At 55.2% G+C, this 18,390-nt stretch overlaps 2 protein-coding genes across 5 annotated transcripts in view; both read left to right on the forward strand.

Moving 5' to 3' along the window:
- The window catches only part of SH2D3C (SH2 domain containing 3C), a 31,682-nt gene extending 19,628 nt beyond the window's left edge, over positions 1-12,054 (forward strand). For all 3 annotated transcript variants that reach the window (XM_060101043.1, XM_060101044.1, XM_060101045.1), the window contains 9 exons: positions 2,121-2,249; positions 3,359-3,813; positions 5,116-5,240; positions 6,759-7,282; positions 8,201-8,316; positions 8,884-9,055; positions 9,870-9,981; positions 10,351-10,557; positions 11,867-12,054. In XM_060101043.1, the coding sequence (XP_059957026.1) occupies positions 2,121-2,249; positions 3,359-3,813; positions 5,116-5,240; positions 6,759-7,282; positions 8,201-8,316; positions 8,884-9,055; positions 9,870-9,981; positions 10,351-10,557; positions 11,867-12,042 (2,016 nt within the window). In that variant the 3' untranslated portion in view covers positions 12,043-12,054. The remainder of the gene's footprint in view (positions 1-2,120; positions 2,250-3,358; positions 3,814-5,115; positions 5,241-6,758; positions 7,283-8,200; positions 8,317-8,883; positions 9,056-9,869; positions 9,982-10,350; positions 10,558-11,866) is intronic.
- A 1,981-nt stretch (positions 12,055-14,035) lies between these two features.
- Positions 14,036-18,336, forward strand: TOR2A (torsin family 2 member A). Of its 2 annotated transcripts, XM_060101834.1 has the most exons (5): positions 14,038-14,255; positions 14,864-15,129; positions 15,873-16,048; positions 17,352-17,479; positions 17,809-18,336. In XM_060101834.1, exons 1-5 carry the CDS (start codon positions 14,105-14,107, stop codon positions 18,051-18,053), a joined length of 966 nt encoding a protein of 321 aa, XP_059957817.1. In that variant the 5' UTR covers positions 14,038-14,104; the 3' UTR covers positions 18,054-18,336. The 2 variants fall into 2 exon arrangements, with proteins under 2 accessions (XP_059957818.1, XP_059957817.1); XM_060101835.1 differs by lacking the exon at positions 17,352-17,479 and having other exon boundaries at positions 14,036-14,255; positions 17,809-17,944.
- Positions 18,337-18,390: the final 54 nt, after the last annotated feature.

Below are 18,390 nucleotides of genomic sequence, written 5' to 3' on the forward strand. Positions count from 1 at the left end.
CCAACACTTTAGAACCCTTCTGCAGCTCTGCTGTGGCCTCTGGGTAAACCCCAGCTCCCCAAGGCAGCCTCACAGCCCTGCCGTGCCTGCCCCTGCCACCCCCAGCCCTTTCGAAGCTTCTCCTCCCGCCCCCCCAGGGCCTTGGCTCTGCCTACAGGGCCCTGACTCTGCCACTGTCTTCCCAGAGCTCTTACCTGCCCACCTGCCTGTCCCCACCCTGATGCTTTTGCTTGGCTCCATCAGGCCTCAGTGGAGATGTCACCTCTTCAGGGACTCCCTGACCAGATGAGGAGGGACATGCTCCTCCGCCCCTGGAGCTCCCTGTGCGTCTCTGAACATCCAGAGATCCTGGGATTGCTTGTCAGTACCTGTGTGGCTCCCCCAGGACAGAGGCCGCCTGTCCTGATGACCTTGGGCTCAGCCCGTGGCACAGGACCTGTCCCAGAGTAGGGGTTCACTGTTGAAATAATGGAGTCAGAGACTCTAGATATCTCTGAGGCTGGGAACCAGGATGTCTTGGCAGCAGTGTAGACTGAGGTAAGTCAAGGCAGTGGGAGCAGAGGGGTGGAGAATGGAGCAGCAGGGTTAGGCTCCTAGAGCTGTGAAAGGTCACAGGAGGCAGGGGCTGGACTAGAGGACGCTGGACCCTGGTGAGGAATGGGTCCTGGGGAGAGATTGCCCTTTAGTGCCCCCCTTCATCTGTCCTGCTGCCTGGCCAGGTCTGGGCCATATCTATCTGTCCTGGACCAGCCATCATTGCGGTCTGGAATTGGGGGAAGGGAGAGGAAGCAATGTCACATGTTCTGGCAGTGACAAGGACATCTGTGGGCTAGTTGCAGTGCTCTGGAGTATTGCCTCCTTTCATCCTTGCAATCCTGTGAAGCAGGTTCTGCAATTGTTCCCATTTTACAGAGGAAGAAACTGAGGCCCGGGGAACTCACAAGACAGCCAGGATTGGGCTGGGCTTCATGATGGGGGCACACCTGGCAGCAGGGGCTCCCCTCCCTCTTAGGCCTCCAACCCCAGGCCACAGTAACCAGGAAACCAGGAATCTCCCCCTTGGGCAGGTGGAAGGGGGCGTCCTAAGCATTATCTCCAGTGAGTGACCTCGGGCTTCCCTGCTGGGCTGCAGTTTCCCCATCTAGCAAGGATTGCTTGAGACAGCAAGGAAGAAAGGGCTTTGGGAACTGTAGAGGACATCACAGGTGTCTTTAGGCAGCGGGGTGCTCTGCTACCGTGTTTGTAGCTGCCTCCTCGACGCCTGTGTAAGTCACTGTCCCAGAATGTATCCTCATGCATTCAGCCCTGTTTTTGTCCATGCTTTTGCCTGGGTACCTGCTGTGTTATATACGTTTAGAAATCCTCCCTCCCTCCACTTCAAGACCAGTTTGGTGTCTTTGGTGCAGAATGAGTGTTTGTGATTGCCATCTCCTCCAGGAAGTCTTCCTGGACCACTCCACCTGGCCTAGACTTCGTCTCCTCCCTTTGAAAAGCTACTCGGCTCTTTGCCGCTGTCCAGTGTTGTGGTGCTGACCTCAAATGCTCATGTTGCTTTTTAAAAATATTTATTTATTTATTTGGCTGCATCAGGTCTTAGTTGCAGCGCACAGGATTCTCTCTAGTTGTGGCATGCGGGCTCAGTAGTTGCAGTGCACGGGCTCTCTTGTTGTGGCACGCAAGCTCTAAAGCGCGCTCTTAGTTGCCCCACGGCCGAGCTGCCCCGCGTCATGTGGGATCTTAGTTCCCTGACCAGGGATCGAACCTGCATCCTCTGCATTGGAAGGTGGATTCTTAACCACTGGACCACCAGGGAAGTCCCTCAAATGCTCATGTCGCTTTTGCCTCCCCTCTTAGACTAGGAGCTTCCTTGAGGACAGGTTTATTTATTGACTTATCTACCCTGGCACATAGTTCAGAGCCTAGAACACAGTAGGCACTTTTTGGTGGATTTAATTGAGATTCCGTTACTCCTGCTGGGATAGGGACTCCTGTGTGAGGAGCTGTGCCTAAGTGTTCCCAGGGTCCCAGGATGGAATGAGTTCACCTGGGGGGGTGGCGGTTGGGAGGGAAGGAGGAAGGCGCTTCAGTTTGGATGCCAACTTTTGCTGTCTCCTGCCCAGTTCTCCAAGGAGAAGTACATCCTGGATTCATCGCCTGAGAAATTGCACAAGGAGTTGGAGGAAGAGCTCAAACTCAGCAGCACAGATCTCCGCAGCCACGCCTGGTACCATGGCCGCATCCCCCGTGAGGTGAGCGGGCCCTGAGCTGAGACCTCAGCCCTAGACCCACCGCCTCGGCCAGCCCCAGCCCAGAGAAGCTCTGACTATTGTTTGGTGGGTTCAATCCGAGTAGCCTGGGATGAGGTCTAGTTCTGCCCTTTACTGATTGTGTGACCTTGAACAAGTCACTTCACCTCTCTGAGCCCCAGTTTCCTTATCTATAAGATGGAGGATAATAATAGTGCCTACCTTAAAGGTTGGTTGTGAGAATTAAATGAACTAATGATGCATGTGAAGTTCTTAACACGATGTCTGACATGCAGTGAGCTCAATGAACATTGCCCTTTATGGTGGTGGTTGTTATTATTACTACGATTATTTTTACTGTTATTGTTATAGGTCTATACATCAGCCTCTTGTGTGTTTGGTCAGTGCATATCAGTCCTTAGGCTACTCAATTTTAACAAAGTTGAATTTCTGGGCTGAGGCTAATAGTCACCTGTTCCCTTTTACATTCATGCTGTAAATCTTTGTCAAGTATCAGCTCTGTCAGGCCCTGTTCTGGGCACCAAGGATGCAGAGATAAACTAGGTGGTGGCTTCCCTTGAGGGCTGGTATCCCAGGGTAGGGGTTGACAGGCAGGCAGACCGTCAGAGCCCAGTGAGAGAAGTGCAAGAATGGAGTACCCAGCAGGGAGTGTGGGCTGCCCCGAGGAAGGGGTGCTGAGGAGAGAGGCCATTGTGAGATGGGTAGGAGTTCACCAGGTGGGCAGGATGGGAAGGATGTTCCAGGCAGAGAAAGTAGCTTGAGGTTCAAAGGCCCAGAGATGTGCCAGAGCACTGGGTGTTTGGAGGCATGAGGACTGAGAATCCACTCTGCCCAAAGTGAGACCTGAGAAGGAGCAGGTCTGAGACCTGAGTTTCAGATCATGGCGACCCCCATCCCAGGGTGTTATGTCCTCCCATGCCTGAGCCTCTGTTCCCCGGACCCAAGGCCTCTGGCTGAGTTGCACCCTCTGAATCTGGGTCCGAGGGTGCGACTCCCAAGCTTCAGATATCTCTGTTCACTGTGTCCCCCAGATCCCGGGTCTGGCCCTCTCTGCCCCTGCCCTGCTCCAGCCTGACCCTTGCCTCTCGCAGGTCTCCGAGACCCTGGTGCAGCGCAATGGTGACTTCCTCATCCGGGACTCGCTCACCAGCCTGGGCGACTATGTGCTCACCTGCCGCTGGCGCAACCAGGCCTTGCACTTCAAGATCAACAAGGTGGTGGTGAAGGCGGGTGAGAGCTACACCCACATCCAGTACCTGTTCGAGCAGGAGAGCTTCGACCACGTGCCGGCCCTTGTGCGGTATCACGTGGGCAGCCGCAAGGCTGTGTCAGAGCAGAGTGGCGCCATCATCTACTGCCCTGTCAACCGCACCTTCCCACTGCGCTACCTGGAGGCCTGCTACGGCCTGGGCCAGGGCAGTGGCAAGGCCGCCAGCCCTGCCAGCCCCTCAGGCCCCAAGGGCAGCCACATGAAGCGGCGCAGCGTCACCATGACCGACGGGCTCACCGCCGACAAGGTCACCCGCAGTGATGGCTGCCCCACCAGGTGAGTGAGAACCTATGCTAGGCCTCAGGCTCCCCATCTGTCAAATGGGGGTGTTGGTAATGAGAGTGCTGGTGAGAAAGGGGAGGCCCAGTCACACGGGTCTGAGGTGCTATGACTGCCCTGGAGCCTTGGTGTGCGGGGAAGAACAGGAGGAAGCTCAGGCTGTGCTGAGTAGAAGTCTGGAGCGCAGGTTGCCATCCCAGCTCTGCTACAACTAGCTGTGCACCCTTGGCCCTGGCATTCCTCCTCTCTTGCCTCCACGTTCCTACCTATAAAAGGCCCTCACTCAGAAAGCCCTCTCTGGCCTAGGGGGAGCCCTGGGTGCTGTCCTGTCCCAGGCAGGGGCCTGGTCTTTGTTGCCAGCCCACCCCACCCCACCAAACTAGGCCAAGGTGGGCATCAGAGCAGAGGGCTTTGCAGGATGCAAGCCATTGCACAGGGAATGGAATGTTCTCAGCGACATTTTTGATGACACCCAGTTGTCTGGGGCTAGGTGACACCAGGCCCTGATCCCAGGAAAAGCCACAGCAGCCAATCATTCCTGAGGCCCTACTGTGTACCTGGCCCTCTCCTGGTGCTCTTGTGCCCAACTTCAGTGACTCCCACGTCCCCCTGGGAGGTAGCTTCTGTCCATGCCCCCACTTTGTAGATGAGGAAGTAGGCTTGGAAAGGGGCAGCCGCTTGCTAGAGAGTGGTAGGACCCAGATTCTAACCCAGGCCCTCAACTCCGAAGTCTGTGCCCCTAGTTTCTATGGCCTCCCTGGCTGTTGGCAGCAAGACCTGCCATCCTATGCCACCAGCACTTGGATAGGTCCCATTTCCCTGGGCCTGGGCTGGGTGCTGTCAGCCAAGGAATTGCTGGTTGGATACCCTGTGGGGAGTAGCCACTTGGCCTGTGGTTTGGAACCAGTGATCGAAACGGTGCCAGGATCCACAGGCCATGTGTGCCCAAGGCATCCTGGGTATAGTATGGGAGCAGTAAGGAGGGGCCAGGCTGGTGGGCCTGGCTCCCTTGGCCTGCCCACCTTTCCTGCTAGCCCCTCTCCCCAGACTGTTCTGCAAGTTGGGGGCAAGGTTCCCAGGGAAGAGAACAGTTGTGCAGGTTGTGGACTGCACAAGCCTTTCCTCCTCTGGGCTTTAGTTTTTGTACCTGTCAGTTGGGAGGTTGGACTTGATCATCTCCAAGCCTTTTCTGCCTTTGAAGTTCAGCAGATCTCGGATGGAGGCAGAGGTGGGGGTCCTAATACTAGCTGAGGACCCTGACCTCTGGGCTCTCTGCTCATGAAGGTGTCTGATCCACAGCACATCACTGCCCCACCCCCGGGAATCCATCCGCAACTGTGCACTCAGCATGGACCAGATCCCAGACCTGCACTCTCCTGTGTCCCCCACCTCTGAGAGCCCCAGCTCCCCTGCCTATAGTACCGGTATGTCCAGCGGAGGGGGTAGGGGCAGGTGGGGGGATCTGGTGGGAGTAGCCTTGTGTGCGCACGTGTGCGCACGTGTGCGCTACCTTTGACGACTTCTGTTATAGTACGTGATCATGTGTGTTTCTACCTCTTTTCTGAAAGTAATGCCCTGCAAGAGCTGATACTAAAAACTTGCCAGCAGAACTATCGATGTTGACATGCAAAACATATCCATGGCTTGTTCATTCTGCAACGACTCATTGAGTCCCTGTTGGGTACCAGGCACTGTGCCTATGGTTTCCAGTGCATTCTCCTGAATGTTACTGAATCTGGCTCCAGTGCTGTGAAGTGCGTGTGGTCAGCAACACTCAGCCCCCGTTGGTCAAGTGCCCCCTGTGTGGTGCTCTGCCAGGCCCTGCATCGGCTGGGACTTAACGCGTCCTGGATTCCAAATGGTGGGCTCAAACCAGACGCGTCATGCTTGCTTTAGTCTTTTAAATAAACTTTTTCAGAAAAGTTCTAGATTCACAGCAAAATTGAGCAGGAAGCACAGAGCTCTGTGCTTTTTTTAAATACAAAGAAAATTTCTACTGTAGAAACATGCCACTAGTTCATTTCTGGAAGAAAACAAGTATTTTCAACAGGCCATACTGCATATTGTCCACCTGGCAGGAAAAGCTCGCAGACAGAGGTGCATCCCGGGAGGAACCTTTGCTGGGAGACACTGTTGCCATGTTGCTGTCTATATGGGTTGTCACAAGTTCTTCTCTAAACACGGGCCTGCCAGCTTGTCATAACTGCCAACTTGCCTTCAGAACAACACCCTTGGGTGTAAATGTTAAAATGCCTTGCCACAAATTATTTATCGGACAATTTCTAAGCAACACGGCTCAGGAAAGTACCCAGGAGTGAGGACTTAACACCTGGTTTTAAATCCCAGCTCTATGCCTTGCTGGCTGGGTGACCTCAGGCAGGTCAGCTGGCCTCTCTGAGCCTCAGTTTTCTCATCTGGAGAATGGGGATCATAAAAATACCGACGCACAGGATGTTGAGAAGGTTAAACGGACTAATGTGCAGAGAAAGATCTCGCAGCCAGTAAGAGCTCAATAAACATCACCTCTAATTTTGGATGATGGTTACTGTTTTGACCAGTATATCTCCAGCATGTCACCAGTTCCCAGGACACATGAACTCAATAAATCATTAGTACTAATTCATTGAGAAATAATTCCATACGATGAACTCCAGCAAGCACTTAGCCTCTCTGAATCACGGAAAACTCCATGTAGCTCCGTCGTTCCCCAAGGCTATAGCAGCCTTAGGGTAGGAAAGTGAGACTCCCGGGGTCCAGGTAATTTCAGAGTACCACTGAGAGCTGGTCAGTGTGCCAGAGTCTGCTGGGCTGGGCCTGGGTCCAGGGAGGTGGGGCTATCACCCATGTAGGGTGAATGGAGCCTGTCCTTTGAGAAGGGGGTGGGGGAACCTCACGGCGTGGGGAGTCATGGAAACTAGTCCTCTCTCTTTATCTCCCTGCAGTGACCCGTGTCCACACCGCCCCTGCCGCCCCCTCAGCCACAGTGCTGCCCGCCTCCCCTGTCACCCGCCGCTCCAGTGAACCCCAGCTGTGTCCTGGAAGTGCCGGGGAGTCGGACAAGGGCCCTTACTCCAGCCCCTCCCACACCCGCTGCAAGGCCTCCCCATCACCGTCGCTCAGTAGCTACAGCGACCCGGACTCTGGCCATTACTGCCAGCTCCAGCCTCCTGTCCGTGGCAGCCGAGAGTGGGCAGCAGCTGAGGCCTCCAGCCGCCAGGCCAGGAGCTATGGGGAGAGGCTTAAGGAACTGTCAGAAAATGGGGCCCCCGAAGGGGACTGGGGTAGGACCTTCACAATCCCCATTGTGGAAGCCACCTCTTCCTTCAACCCGGCTACCTTCCAGTCACTACTGATCCCCAAAGATAACCGGCCACTGGAGATGGGCCTCCTGCGTAAGGTCAAGGAGCTGCTGGCAGAGGTCGATGCCCGGACGCTGGCCCAGCACGTCACCAAGGTTGACTGCCTGGTAGGTGCTGGGTGCGCACTGGGGCAGGAGCAGCACCTCCATCCTCTGGCTTTGGGACAGGGGTCAGGGTGGTGAGGACCTGGCCCCAAATTCCCAAGTGTAGCGAATGGGCCTGGATTCTGACTTCATGGCCGTCCTTCACTTGCTGTGTGACTCTGACTAATCACTTCACCTGGGCCCCAATTTTCTCCTTTAAAAAAAGCAAAAACTGAGATATTCTTGCTTCCTCCAGATGTCAGTGTGGCACTGGAACCGAGGAGTCCTGAAAGCCAGTGGCGTCTGGCTGCCTGGGACACTTTCTGAGCCTGGTGAAAGTCAGTCTGGCTGGTCCAGGGAATACAAAAGGCCCGACTTCCCGTCCCCACCCCCCCTAGTGGACAAAACTCATTGCCTAGGTCCGTAAATTGTTAATGCCTGGGCCTTTGCTTTGAATGAATCTTGACCATCTAAGGACCCTGACTTGCTCTCAGTCTGTTTCTCTCTCTGAAGTTTGTGGCGGGAGGGCACTGACTGCTTGGTTGCACTGGTCTCTGAGCTCAAGAAGCAAGAAAAGAAACAGTGCTGAGAGGTAGCTCTGTGAAGAGTGCTAGGCGTGAAGGGAGCAGCCCTGGGTTCTAGGCCCACTGTGTGACCTTGGACAAGCCCTTTCCCCATCGGACCTCAGGTTTGCCTTCTGGAACAAGGGTGTCTTGGGCACCTCTGGCCCATGTCACCTCTGGGCATTTTCCCATTTACCCCGCGTTTCACAGATGGGGAGAATGAGGCTCATTTTGCTCCATGTCAGAGGGTTAGCAGTAGAGCTGGAATTCAAACCCTGCCTCCCGGCCAGGCTGCCCTCCAAGAGAAAGCTCCCTGACTCCCAGATGGCTTGAGCTAGCCGTGACAGAAAATTAATCAGCCCTCTGGGCGTCCTTGTAGGTTGCTAGGATACTGGGCGTTACCAAGGAGATGCAGACCCTAATGGGAGTCCGCTGGGGCATGGAGCTGCTCACTCTCCCCCATGGCCGGCAGCTACGACTAGACCTGCTGGAAAGGTAAGGCGAGTACACAAGGGGACTCACGGAAAATCCCCTGGGCTACCGCGCGGCCCTTCGCTGTGGCCGATTGGCCAATCACAGTCTCTCACCCCGGCTCCCAGGGGTTCTGGCCACGCCCCCTATCCCATTGACCAATCGCTCCTTCTCCATATCCAGCTCCAAGTAATCTTGGTTTCCCAAAGACCGAGTCCTTTATCTCCGAATTCACATTTTGCATCCTCTTGACCGATCACAATCCGTGAGCCTTGGCCCTCTCATCAGCTCTGGCTTCTCTCCTTTTCTTTCTTAGAACAGCTCTACCAGATGATTTCCGATGATTTCCGCTGATCGGTCACAAGCCTCTCAGCCTGGCGCTCTAGGGCCTCTGGCCCCGCCTCCTGACTTATACTGACCAATCAGAAGCCCTTAGCTTTGCTTTTCCTCACTCTGGCCGCGCCCCCTAATCTCATTGACCCTTTACAATCTCTCGCTTTTGGCTCTGCCCTCCGCCCCTCAGCTCTCAACCACAAGGACCCCCAACCCTAGGTCCCTGGCCCCGCCCCTCTGACCTGGCTGCTCCGACAGGTTCCACACCATGTCCATCATGCTGGCCGTGGACATCCTGGGCTGCACGGGCTCCGCTGAGGAGCGGGCAGCTCTTCTGCACAAGACCATCCAGCTGGCGGCCGAGCTTCGGGGGACCATGGGCAACATGTTCAGCTTCGCTGCAGTCATGGGCGCCCTGGATATGGCCCAGGTACTGAGGGGCCCACGTAGAGCTGGGCATAAGCTAGTCTATGTCCGGAGGAGCCCTAGGATGTGTTCCTTTGGGATAGCTGTATATTGAATCAGGAAGAACTTTGTGACCTTCTAGGCAGCATTGGTGACAGGGTAACTGGGAGAACTGAGTCTTTTAAGTGCTGACCTGCTCCCAGACAAAGTCTTCCCTTTTCCCCGCTCTCAGTTTCCCTACCTGTAAAATGAATGAGGAGCATTATATGAGTTTAAAGAATAAATATAAAACGGCACTCATTTAGCAAGCACTGACTATATGCTAGGTGCTACATCGAGTACTTCAGAAGCACCAATTCCTCAAAAAAAAATGTCATGAAGGGAGTGCCTTTATTGTTCTCATCGCTTATGGAGAAACTGAGGCCGAGCAGTACTTGTCTAAAGTCACATTCAGAGGCTGAAAAAGTTGGGATTCAAACTAGGTCTGTCTAATTTCACAGCCCGGACCTCATCCACACTCCACTTCCTCTCCTTTGCCTCGTCAACAGTGACAGCAGGATCCCAGAGCAGTGGCTCAACTCCCAGCTCTGCCACTTATTTTTGGAATGACCTTGGGCAAGTCATTCCCCTCTCTGGGCCTTAGTTCCCTCATCTGTAAAATGGGTTGTTGGGAGAGCTTCATGGGAAATGTGGGAAAAGCAGTCAGCACTGTCCCAGATTCATGAATGGTGACTATACTAATAATTATTATCCCGCATCTGGGTGTCCGCTTGGCAGAGTGGCCTGTGGCCCCAGCAGGCCCCTTCCCTGGCCGGTCGCTCACAGTCTGGTCTCCCCAGATTGCCCGGCTGGAGCAGACATGGGTGACTCTGCGGCAGCGACACACAGAGGGAGCCATCCTCTACGAGAAGAAGCTCAAGCCATTTCTCAAGAGCCTCAATGAAGGCAAAGGTACCTCTCCCACCTTGCTATGTGACTTTGGACAGGTTCCAGCCCTCTCTGGGCCAGCAAAGACTCTCCCAGTGGGGAGGATGATGAGGGCTTGACTGAGCTTTGTGCAGGCTGTTCCCGCACTCACTTTCTGCATCTGGCAACCGTGTATGCCACGTCCAGGTCCAGCCTCAGCCCCTGAGCTTGGCCAAGGCTGCAGTGGGTTCAGCTGGAGGAATCCGAAGGGTTTGTCTCAGGAGTCAGAATCCCTGGGGGCTCTCTCTGGGACCTCAGGCAGGCCCTTTGCCCTAAAACATCCTTGGTTTCTGGGACCGCAGTGGATGGCTGGGCCCTCGGAGACCTCTGAGCATTGTGTGTCCCTCTCTGCAGAAGGCCCGCCGCTGAGCAGCACCACATTTCCTCACGTGCTGCCGCTCATCACTCTGCTGGAGTGTGACTCCGCCCCGGCCGAGGGCCCCGAGCCCTGGGGCAGCACGGAGCACGGCGTGGAGGTGGTGCTGGCCCACCTGGAGGCTGCCCGCACCGTGGCACACCACGGCGGCCTGTATCACACCAATGCCGAGGTCAAGCTGCAGGGTGAGTCATGGGTCACAGCTGGGGGCGATCCTGCCAGCCTGGGCCTCCCTCCACTTGACTTGCTCTCCCCTCTCCTCCAAACACCCCTTCACATTTCTCCATCCCTCTTTCCTGCATGCTTCCCTGACTTCTTTTTCTCACCCCTTTTCTTCACTTATTCAGCAGTCTGACAAGCAGTTGTTAGTGGCAGGCACCAGGTTGGGTGCGGGGGACAAAGAGATGATTCAAAGAGCACCATAGCTGTGTATTTTAGCTTCTCTGAGCCTCAGCTTTCTCATCTGTGAAGTGGGCATCCTAACAGGCCTACTTTACAAGGTTGTTTACAAAGCACTCGGCCTGGGGCCCTGGGGCTGAGGCAGACCTGCCCTGCCTTCAAGGAGCTCACAGTCTAGTCAAAAAGTAGAACTCCTGGGCTTCCCTGGTGGCACAGTAGTTAAGAATCCACCTGCCAATGCAGGGGACGTGGGTTCGAGCCCTGGTCCAGGAAGATCCCACATGCCGCGGAGCAACTAAGCTCGCGAGCCACAACTATTGAGCCTGCGCTCTAGAGCCCACGAGCCACAACTCCTGAAACTGCACACCTAGAGCCCGTGCTCCACAACAAGAGAAGCCACCGCAATGAGAAGCCCGCACACCACAACGAAGAGTAGCCCCCGCTCGCCGCAGCTAGAGAAAGCCCGCGCACAGCAACAAAGACCCAACACAGCCAAAAATAAATAAAATAAAATAAATAAATTTTAAAAAAGTAGAACTCCTCCTTGTGGAAGGAGCAGAGAGATAATGTCTTCAGATAATCCACCTTTTACTTTTCTAGGCAGTATTTAAGTCACGAAATTTCTCTGTAGACCAATTGGAAATAACAGCTGAGCAAAACCAAGATAAAACACCAACAATTTCCTGGAGGTAAATGCCGTGAGCATCTGGCATATGTCTTTCCTGCCTTTCTTCTTCAGAAAGGACAAAAAAGAAACTATTTTTTTACATTTACTTACAAAATGTATATACATTTCTTAGGAAAACTTTTGGAATTTACAGAAAAATACAAAAGAGAAAAGAAAAATCCCCCCCCCAAAATTAATTTTAATATTTTATCTTCTAGTCATTTTTAAATTGTATGTTGCAAATAGTAGGACAAAGACTGGGTGCTAAACTGCTTGGTCACGTTCATCAGCAAACCTTGTGGGATTCCTGGTGGAGGTGGGGGGAGGTCCCTTGGAATGAGGCCCTGAGGCATGTGGTGGCTCCGAGCGGGAGTCCCAGCCTCCGCAGCTGGATGGTGGTTCCCTGACCCCTGTGCCCCACCCTGCAGGGTTCCAGGCCCGGCCAGAGCTCCTCGAGGTGTTCAGCACCGAGTTCCAGATGCGCCTCCTCTGGGGCAGCCAGGGCGCCAGCAGCAGCCAGGCCCGGCGCTATGAGAAGTTCGACAAGGTCCTCACTGCCCTGTCCCACAAACTGGAGCCTGCCGTCCGCTCCAGCGAGCTGTGACCCCCATGGACCCTTCCCCTCTGCAGCTGCGGGCAGCAACAGGGACAGAAGGGCACAGACCTTTCCCCAGAGCACCCCAGGGACACTGTGATCAGCCCGAGAACGTTCTGGGTTCAACTCCAGGATCTCCCTTGCACCTCCAGGGTCCTACGTGGACCCTGGGCTCCATCCCACCTGCTACTCACCAAGTTTTCCTTCAGGAAGAACTGGAACCCCTGTTTCTCCCTCCAGCTTCTGCTTCTCCCCTTCCTGCGGAGGTGCCCTGTGTTTGAGCCACGGGAGGCTTCTCACACCTCCTCACTCTTCTCCAGGCACCTGCCCCCGCCCCCTCACTGACACCAATGCCTCCCTCTGGCTGTAAATACATCTGTCTGTTCTGTAAATAGATGTACAGAAGCCGTGTTCTTTCTTTCATATAATAAACTTTTATGACTCTTTCTTCTGTCTCTCAGGGGGCTTTGGGGTAGAAGGAAGCATCTTTTCTCAGGTGAAAGGTGGAAAAATTCATTCAACAAATACTTATTTAGCACTTGAAACATTCCAGATTGTACCAGGAGCCAGAGTTACAGCCAATTCTTAAAACCCAGTCCCTGTCCTGGGGGACCTCACAGACCAGAGGGAAGATAAACAACTAATTCCAACCAGTAGGAGAAATACTGACCTGACCTGCTCCTTCCGCATTCCCTGCTCCAGGAGCCACAGCAAAGCATCCCGCAAATGTACAACCCAGGATCCTAGATGTTTGGGTGGAAGGGCTTTATGAAATCTAAGATTCCAGCTCCCCTCAGGAAAACAGAACTGGAGGGAGAAGGGACTTGCCCTGGGTCGCAGCAGCAGAATGAGGAAGGCTGGAACCTGGGTGTCCTCGCCTGGAGTTCTCTCCTTTTCTCAACAGTGGGAACTACTAATTTCTTTTCAAGTTTTGAAACGTGGCCCCAGAAGTCTTCGTGTGTGTGTGTGTGTGTGTGTGTGTGTGTGTGTGTGTGTGTCAGGTGGGTGAGGCAGGAAATCTTTGAGGAGGGCCATGAAGGCAGTTGTCTTGATTTCATGGGTAGGGGAGGTAGGTAATGTGAATCAGCATAATTCCAGGCCAGGCTGGAGGCTGGGGAGCCTGTTCACTGAATTTGAAACATCTGGGCTCCTTTACCTTATGAATCCTTTGACCAAGAGAGGATGGATAACACAGTGCATTAGATCTTTGGCAGAGCCAGACTTGGGCTCAGTTCACTAGCTGGGTGGCATTGGATAAGGGGCTTAACCTGTTGGGCCCTAAGTTCCTCCTCAATAAAATGGGACAGTAACAGAACTGATCCCTTTGGGTTGCTGTTAAAGCACTTAATGCATAGCTGCTAAGTAAGGGACTGCCATGTTTCATACATAACGGATTTTTTTTTTTTTTTGGCCGCGCCATGTGGCATGCGGGATCCTAGTTCTCTGACCAGGGATCTAACCCGTGCCCCCTGCAGTGGAAGCACGGAGTCTTAACAATTGGACCTGGGAAGTCCCATAATGTATTTTCAGTAATCATTTATTGATTATTTTGTGAGCCAAAACACTTCATGTGCCTGTACCTCACTGAAATATCACCATTCCTCTATATGACAGGTACTGTTATCATAAGATATATAAGACACCTAACGTTAACGGTACATAGTAGGTGCTCACCAAAAGCTATTAGCGCTCTTTTATCATATAAAAGAAAAAGAGCACAGAAAAGGTGTTTTGCAAGGTGTAAGGTGCCGCACAAGTTTTTGCTACAGTTTTGTCACCCTTTGTGGTCATAATCCTTCATTATTCTTTCGGAGCTACTGTGATGGTCCCCTAGTTACCGTGGCCATGGAAACTCAGCCCGCAGTCCTGGATTGGACGGTTCGCGGGCTCCCCCTGGAGGCCACCTTCCGGGCCTGCAGCGGGACGACCGGGCGGGCCTTTAAGAGGGGAGAGAAGGGAGCCGGGAGTTGTAGGCCACAGGCTGTGGCTGCCGCGGAGCGATGCATATCGGGAGCTGTAGTTCTCGGGAGAGGAGGTAGGCGGCCGCAGACCCAGCTCCGGCCTCACCCGGATGGCGGCTGTTACGCGCGGCCGCCGGCCCTGGGGCTCGCTCCTCGGGGTGCTCGGGCTGGTCTCGGCCGCGGCCGCCGCCTGGGACCTGACTTCGCTGAGCTGCAACTTCGGCGCCTTCTGCGAATGTGACTTCCGGCCCGACTTCCAGGGTGAGCAGCCGCGGGCGCCCGGACCGGAGCGGCCGGCGGACCGGGGAGCCCTCGGACCCCGGGGGTGCGCCGGGGCCGGACCTGGAGAGTAGAACCGAGGGTGGGACCCCCCAGACTTCCGGACGGCCAGGGCCGGAAGTGGGCCCGGCGTTGAGGGACCCTGAGAGCCTGGGGCACGGGACTTGGGGCGAGGGTTTGGGGATGCCTGTTTGGGGTCCAGGCAGAGCCCTGCCAGGATGGAGAGAGGCCTTTGACAGCAGGGCCTTGGGGGGAAGTTTATACCTCCGCACTGGACTGGCCGTCAAGGAAGAAGCCTGCCTTGGAGATGGGCGTGAGTCTTGGGCAGACCCTCTTGACAGCTCGCGCCCACTTAGGGCTGAGCGCAATCCAGAGGGCCATCTGGTGGGGGCGCTGCTGAGCTGAGTCAGGCCTGAGGGTGTCTCCTGCGGCCGAGACCCCAAGGGCCGCACTCCTTTCCGCAGACAGCCTGTAAAAACGTCCCAGAACGCGGATCCCCAGACCAGGTTCCAGACATGACTTCCCTCCTGGACCTCTTCCGTGGCGGGTGTGTGTCCTCAGCTCTGACACTCTCCTTCTTGTGGCCCTAGGTCTGGAGTGTGACCTGGCACAGCACCTGGCAGGCCAGCATTTGGCCAGGGCGCTGGTGGTGAAGGCACTGAAGGCCTTTGTGCAGGATCCAGCCCCCACCAAGCCACTGGTCCTCTCCCTGCATGGCTGGACGGGCACCGGCAAGTCCTATGTCAGCTCCCTGCTGGCACACTACCTCTTCCGGAGTGGCCTCCGCAGCCCCCATGTGCACCACTTTTCCCCAGTCATCCACTTCCCCCACCCCGGCCACCTGGAGCGCTACAAGGTAGGCTGGTTTTGTCCTGGACCACCATCCGCCTGCACTGTCGAGTGCCGGACCTTAGGGAAGGAGTGAGTCCTGAGCCCAGAGAGGGGAATCACTTGCTCCAGGCCACACAGTCAGTTGAAGCCTCACCCCTCAGGACCCACCCTGAACAAAGCTTGGGGTGGTACCACCCGGCAGGGAGTTCTTGATTTAATTCCTGGGGGCCAATAGTGGCACCTACCTGCCAGGGTTGTTGTGAGGGATGGGGGATTATAGAATTGCAGGTGTTATTTATTGAGCACTTACCTTTGCCAGACAGTCTGCATTATCTTCTCTCTGTAAAGCCTTTAGCCCCAATTTGAGGCTTAGAGTAAGCACTCAGGAAATCCAATTAGCTCTTACTACTGTTGTTGTTGATTGCAAGGTACTTTCCAGGCTAATCTGTTTCAGTTGTCAACTCTGTTGGGAATGTTCAGGGAGCAGGAAGGAGCCTTCCCCCTTTTTTTAGAAAGCGGAAGGAGCCCTGAAAAGGCAGGTGAGAGGCCTGGGTCTGAGTCCCTGTTCTCTTGCTGACTTGCTGTGTGAGCTTGGACAAGTCTCTGCCCCTCTCTGGGCCACAGTTTCACCATCAGTCCCATTAAGGGATTGGTACTCTCTGGGAGACCGTATCTTCCTGGGAAGGAGATTAATTCTTGCTTTGGGAAGAAATCTGGGATTGGGGGAGCATCTCCAGGCCCCCTCATACTCTTGCCTTTCTCCCACAGAAGGACCTGAAGAGCTGGGTCCAGGGAAACCTCACTGCCTGCAGCCGCTCTCTCTTCCTCTTCGATGAGATGGACAAGCTGGCGCCAGGCCTGATAGAGGTCCTGAGACCTTTCCTGGGCCCCTCCTGGGTTGTCTATGGGACCAACTATCGCAAAGCCATCTTCATCTTCATCAGGTGGGGCCGGCTTTGCAGTGGGCAGGGTGCAGGGACACTCGTCAGAGGTCTCAGCTCTCCAGTCTTGGCCTGTGGTCCCACAGCAGAATACTGTTCCCCCAGGCCCACTGGGCTTTCCCAAAGTCCCCCACACCCTCACTGGTGACACTGTCATTCAAGGTGGTTGACTTCCCTTTGACATTCTCAAAGCCCATTCTGGGCTCAGTCTCTCTCTCTCTTTTTTAAATACATTTTCTATCTATCTATCTATCTATCTATCTATCTATCTATCTATATTTTTGACTGCGTTGGGTCTTCATTGCTGTGCGCGGGCTTTCTCTAGTTGCAGCGAGCGGGGGGCTACTCTTCGTTGCGGCGCGCGGGCTTCTCATTGCGGTGGCTTCTCTTGTTGCGGAGCACGGGCTCTAGGCACAGGCTCAGTAGTTGCAGCTTGCGGGCTCTAGAGTGCAGGCTCAGTAGTTGTGGTGCACGGGCTTAGCTGCTCCGCGGCATGTGGGATCTTCCCGGACCAGGGCTCGGACCCGTGTCCCCTGCATTGGCAGGCGGGTTCTTAACCACTGCCCACTGTTCCCTGGGCTCAGTCTCTTAATCCTCATTTCTTTGTGGAACCCTGCTGGGTTAAGAGTTTTCCCTCTTTTGTGGCCAAGAGGACACAGGCCGGGGAAAAACAGGACTAGAGTTTCAGTCCCACCTCTAAGGGCCCTAGCTTTGTTTCCTTAGGCAAAACACTTCCCCTCTCTGAGCTCCCACCTCCTCTTCTGAACAACAGGGCCAATCTTTCCTTTTTTTTTTTTTTTTTTTTTTTTTTTTTTTTGCGGTACACGGGCCTCTCACCGCTGTGGCCTCTCCCGTTGCGGAGCACAGGCCCCGGACGCGCAGGCTCAGCAGCCATGGCTCACGGGCCCAGCCGCTCCGCGGCATGTGGGATCTTCCCAGACCGGGGCACGAACCTGTGTCCCCTGTATCGGCAGGCGGACTCTCAACCACTGCGCCACCAGGGAAGCCCCAACAGGGCCAGTCTTAATGCCCCACTGTCCTCCTAGAGGCTGGGTGAGGGAAAGTCGGTAAGGGACCTAAAAGTGTTCTATAAACTGTAAAGTGTATGACACATACAGGCGAACTTCCAGGGGTCGTGGTTAAGGGCACAAGCTCCGGAGAGGGGAAGTGGTTCCCGGGGTGTTCTGAGTGGGTTTGGCTCCTGCCAGCACTGAGCTGGGCCCCCAGGCTCAGGTCGTGTTAGGTGGCACGTGGGAAGCAAGGGCCACATCCTGTCCTCACTGTCTGCGTCCCCCGTGGTTTTTAGCAACACTGGCGGCGAGCAGATCAACCAGCTGGTGCTGGAGGCATGGCGCAGCCGCCGGGAGCGCGAGGAGATTCACCTGCAGGAGCTGGAGCCCATTATCTCCCAGGCCGTGCTGGACAACCCAAACCGTGAGTTCGGCCAAGGACCCCCACCCCAGGGTGGTTTCCAGGCTGAGGTCTCACACCCAGATCACACGGAGGGCTGGGCTGGGCTGGGCTCCCTGGGGTGGGCCAGGCTCTCCCAGGTCTGATGCTCTGCCCACTGACCCAGTACTTCCCAGCCCAGGCTTTGGTGCTCTGGGCTGGCAGGCAGCCTCACCGAGCCCAGCACCTGGAAGGCGCTGGATTAAGACCAGGATTAAGACCAGCCCCGTTCCTGCACTTCCTGCCTTTGGGGGTGGACAGGGCCCAGCTGATCCCCGTGAAGCACAGCCTCTTCCCATCACTCCTTCCTGCAGATGGCTTCTGGCGCTCGGGCATCATGGAAGAGCATCTCCTGGACGCCCTGGTGCCCTTCCTACCTCTCCAGAGGCACCATGTGCGGCACTGTGTGCTCAACGAGCTGGCCCAGCTGGACCTGGAGCCAAAGGATGAGGTCGTCCAGGCTGTGCTGGACAGCACCACCTTCTTCCCTGAGGACGAGCAGCTCTTTTCCTCCAATGGCTGCAAGACTGTGGCATCCCGAATCGCCTTCTTCCTCTGACTCTCCAGGCAGCATCTGGCCAGGCCGGGAAGGAAAGCCCTGGGGCCTCTGCCAGAGGGTCCCTTGTCCTGTGCCTCCTGGGACCCAGAGCGCAATATGAAGATATGGAGGGCTGTTGGCTAGGCCATGAAACAGAAGGCCAGGGCAGGCCCTGGCCTCTTCACTGGGCTGAGGGCATCTTGGCCTTTGCTTCCTTCCTCAGGGGAACTGCTGGTCACCCCAGAACTTCAATGAGCCTTGACCTCACCCTCCAGCCTGAGCCTTCTTAAAATGTGAATTTTAACTCAGGGATGGTGGCTCGTGGCTGCTCCCTCCTTCTTTGGTCTGTTACTCTCGG

The sequence above is a fragment of the Mesoplodon densirostris genome, chromosome 6, assembly GCF_025265405.1.
Source record: "Mesoplodon densirostris isolate mMesDen1 chromosome 6, mMesDen1 primary haplotype, whole genome shotgun sequence".
In the NCBI taxonomy this organism is placed as follows: domain Eukaryota; kingdom Metazoa; phylum Chordata; class Mammalia; order Artiodactyla; family Ziphiidae; genus Mesoplodon; species Mesoplodon densirostris.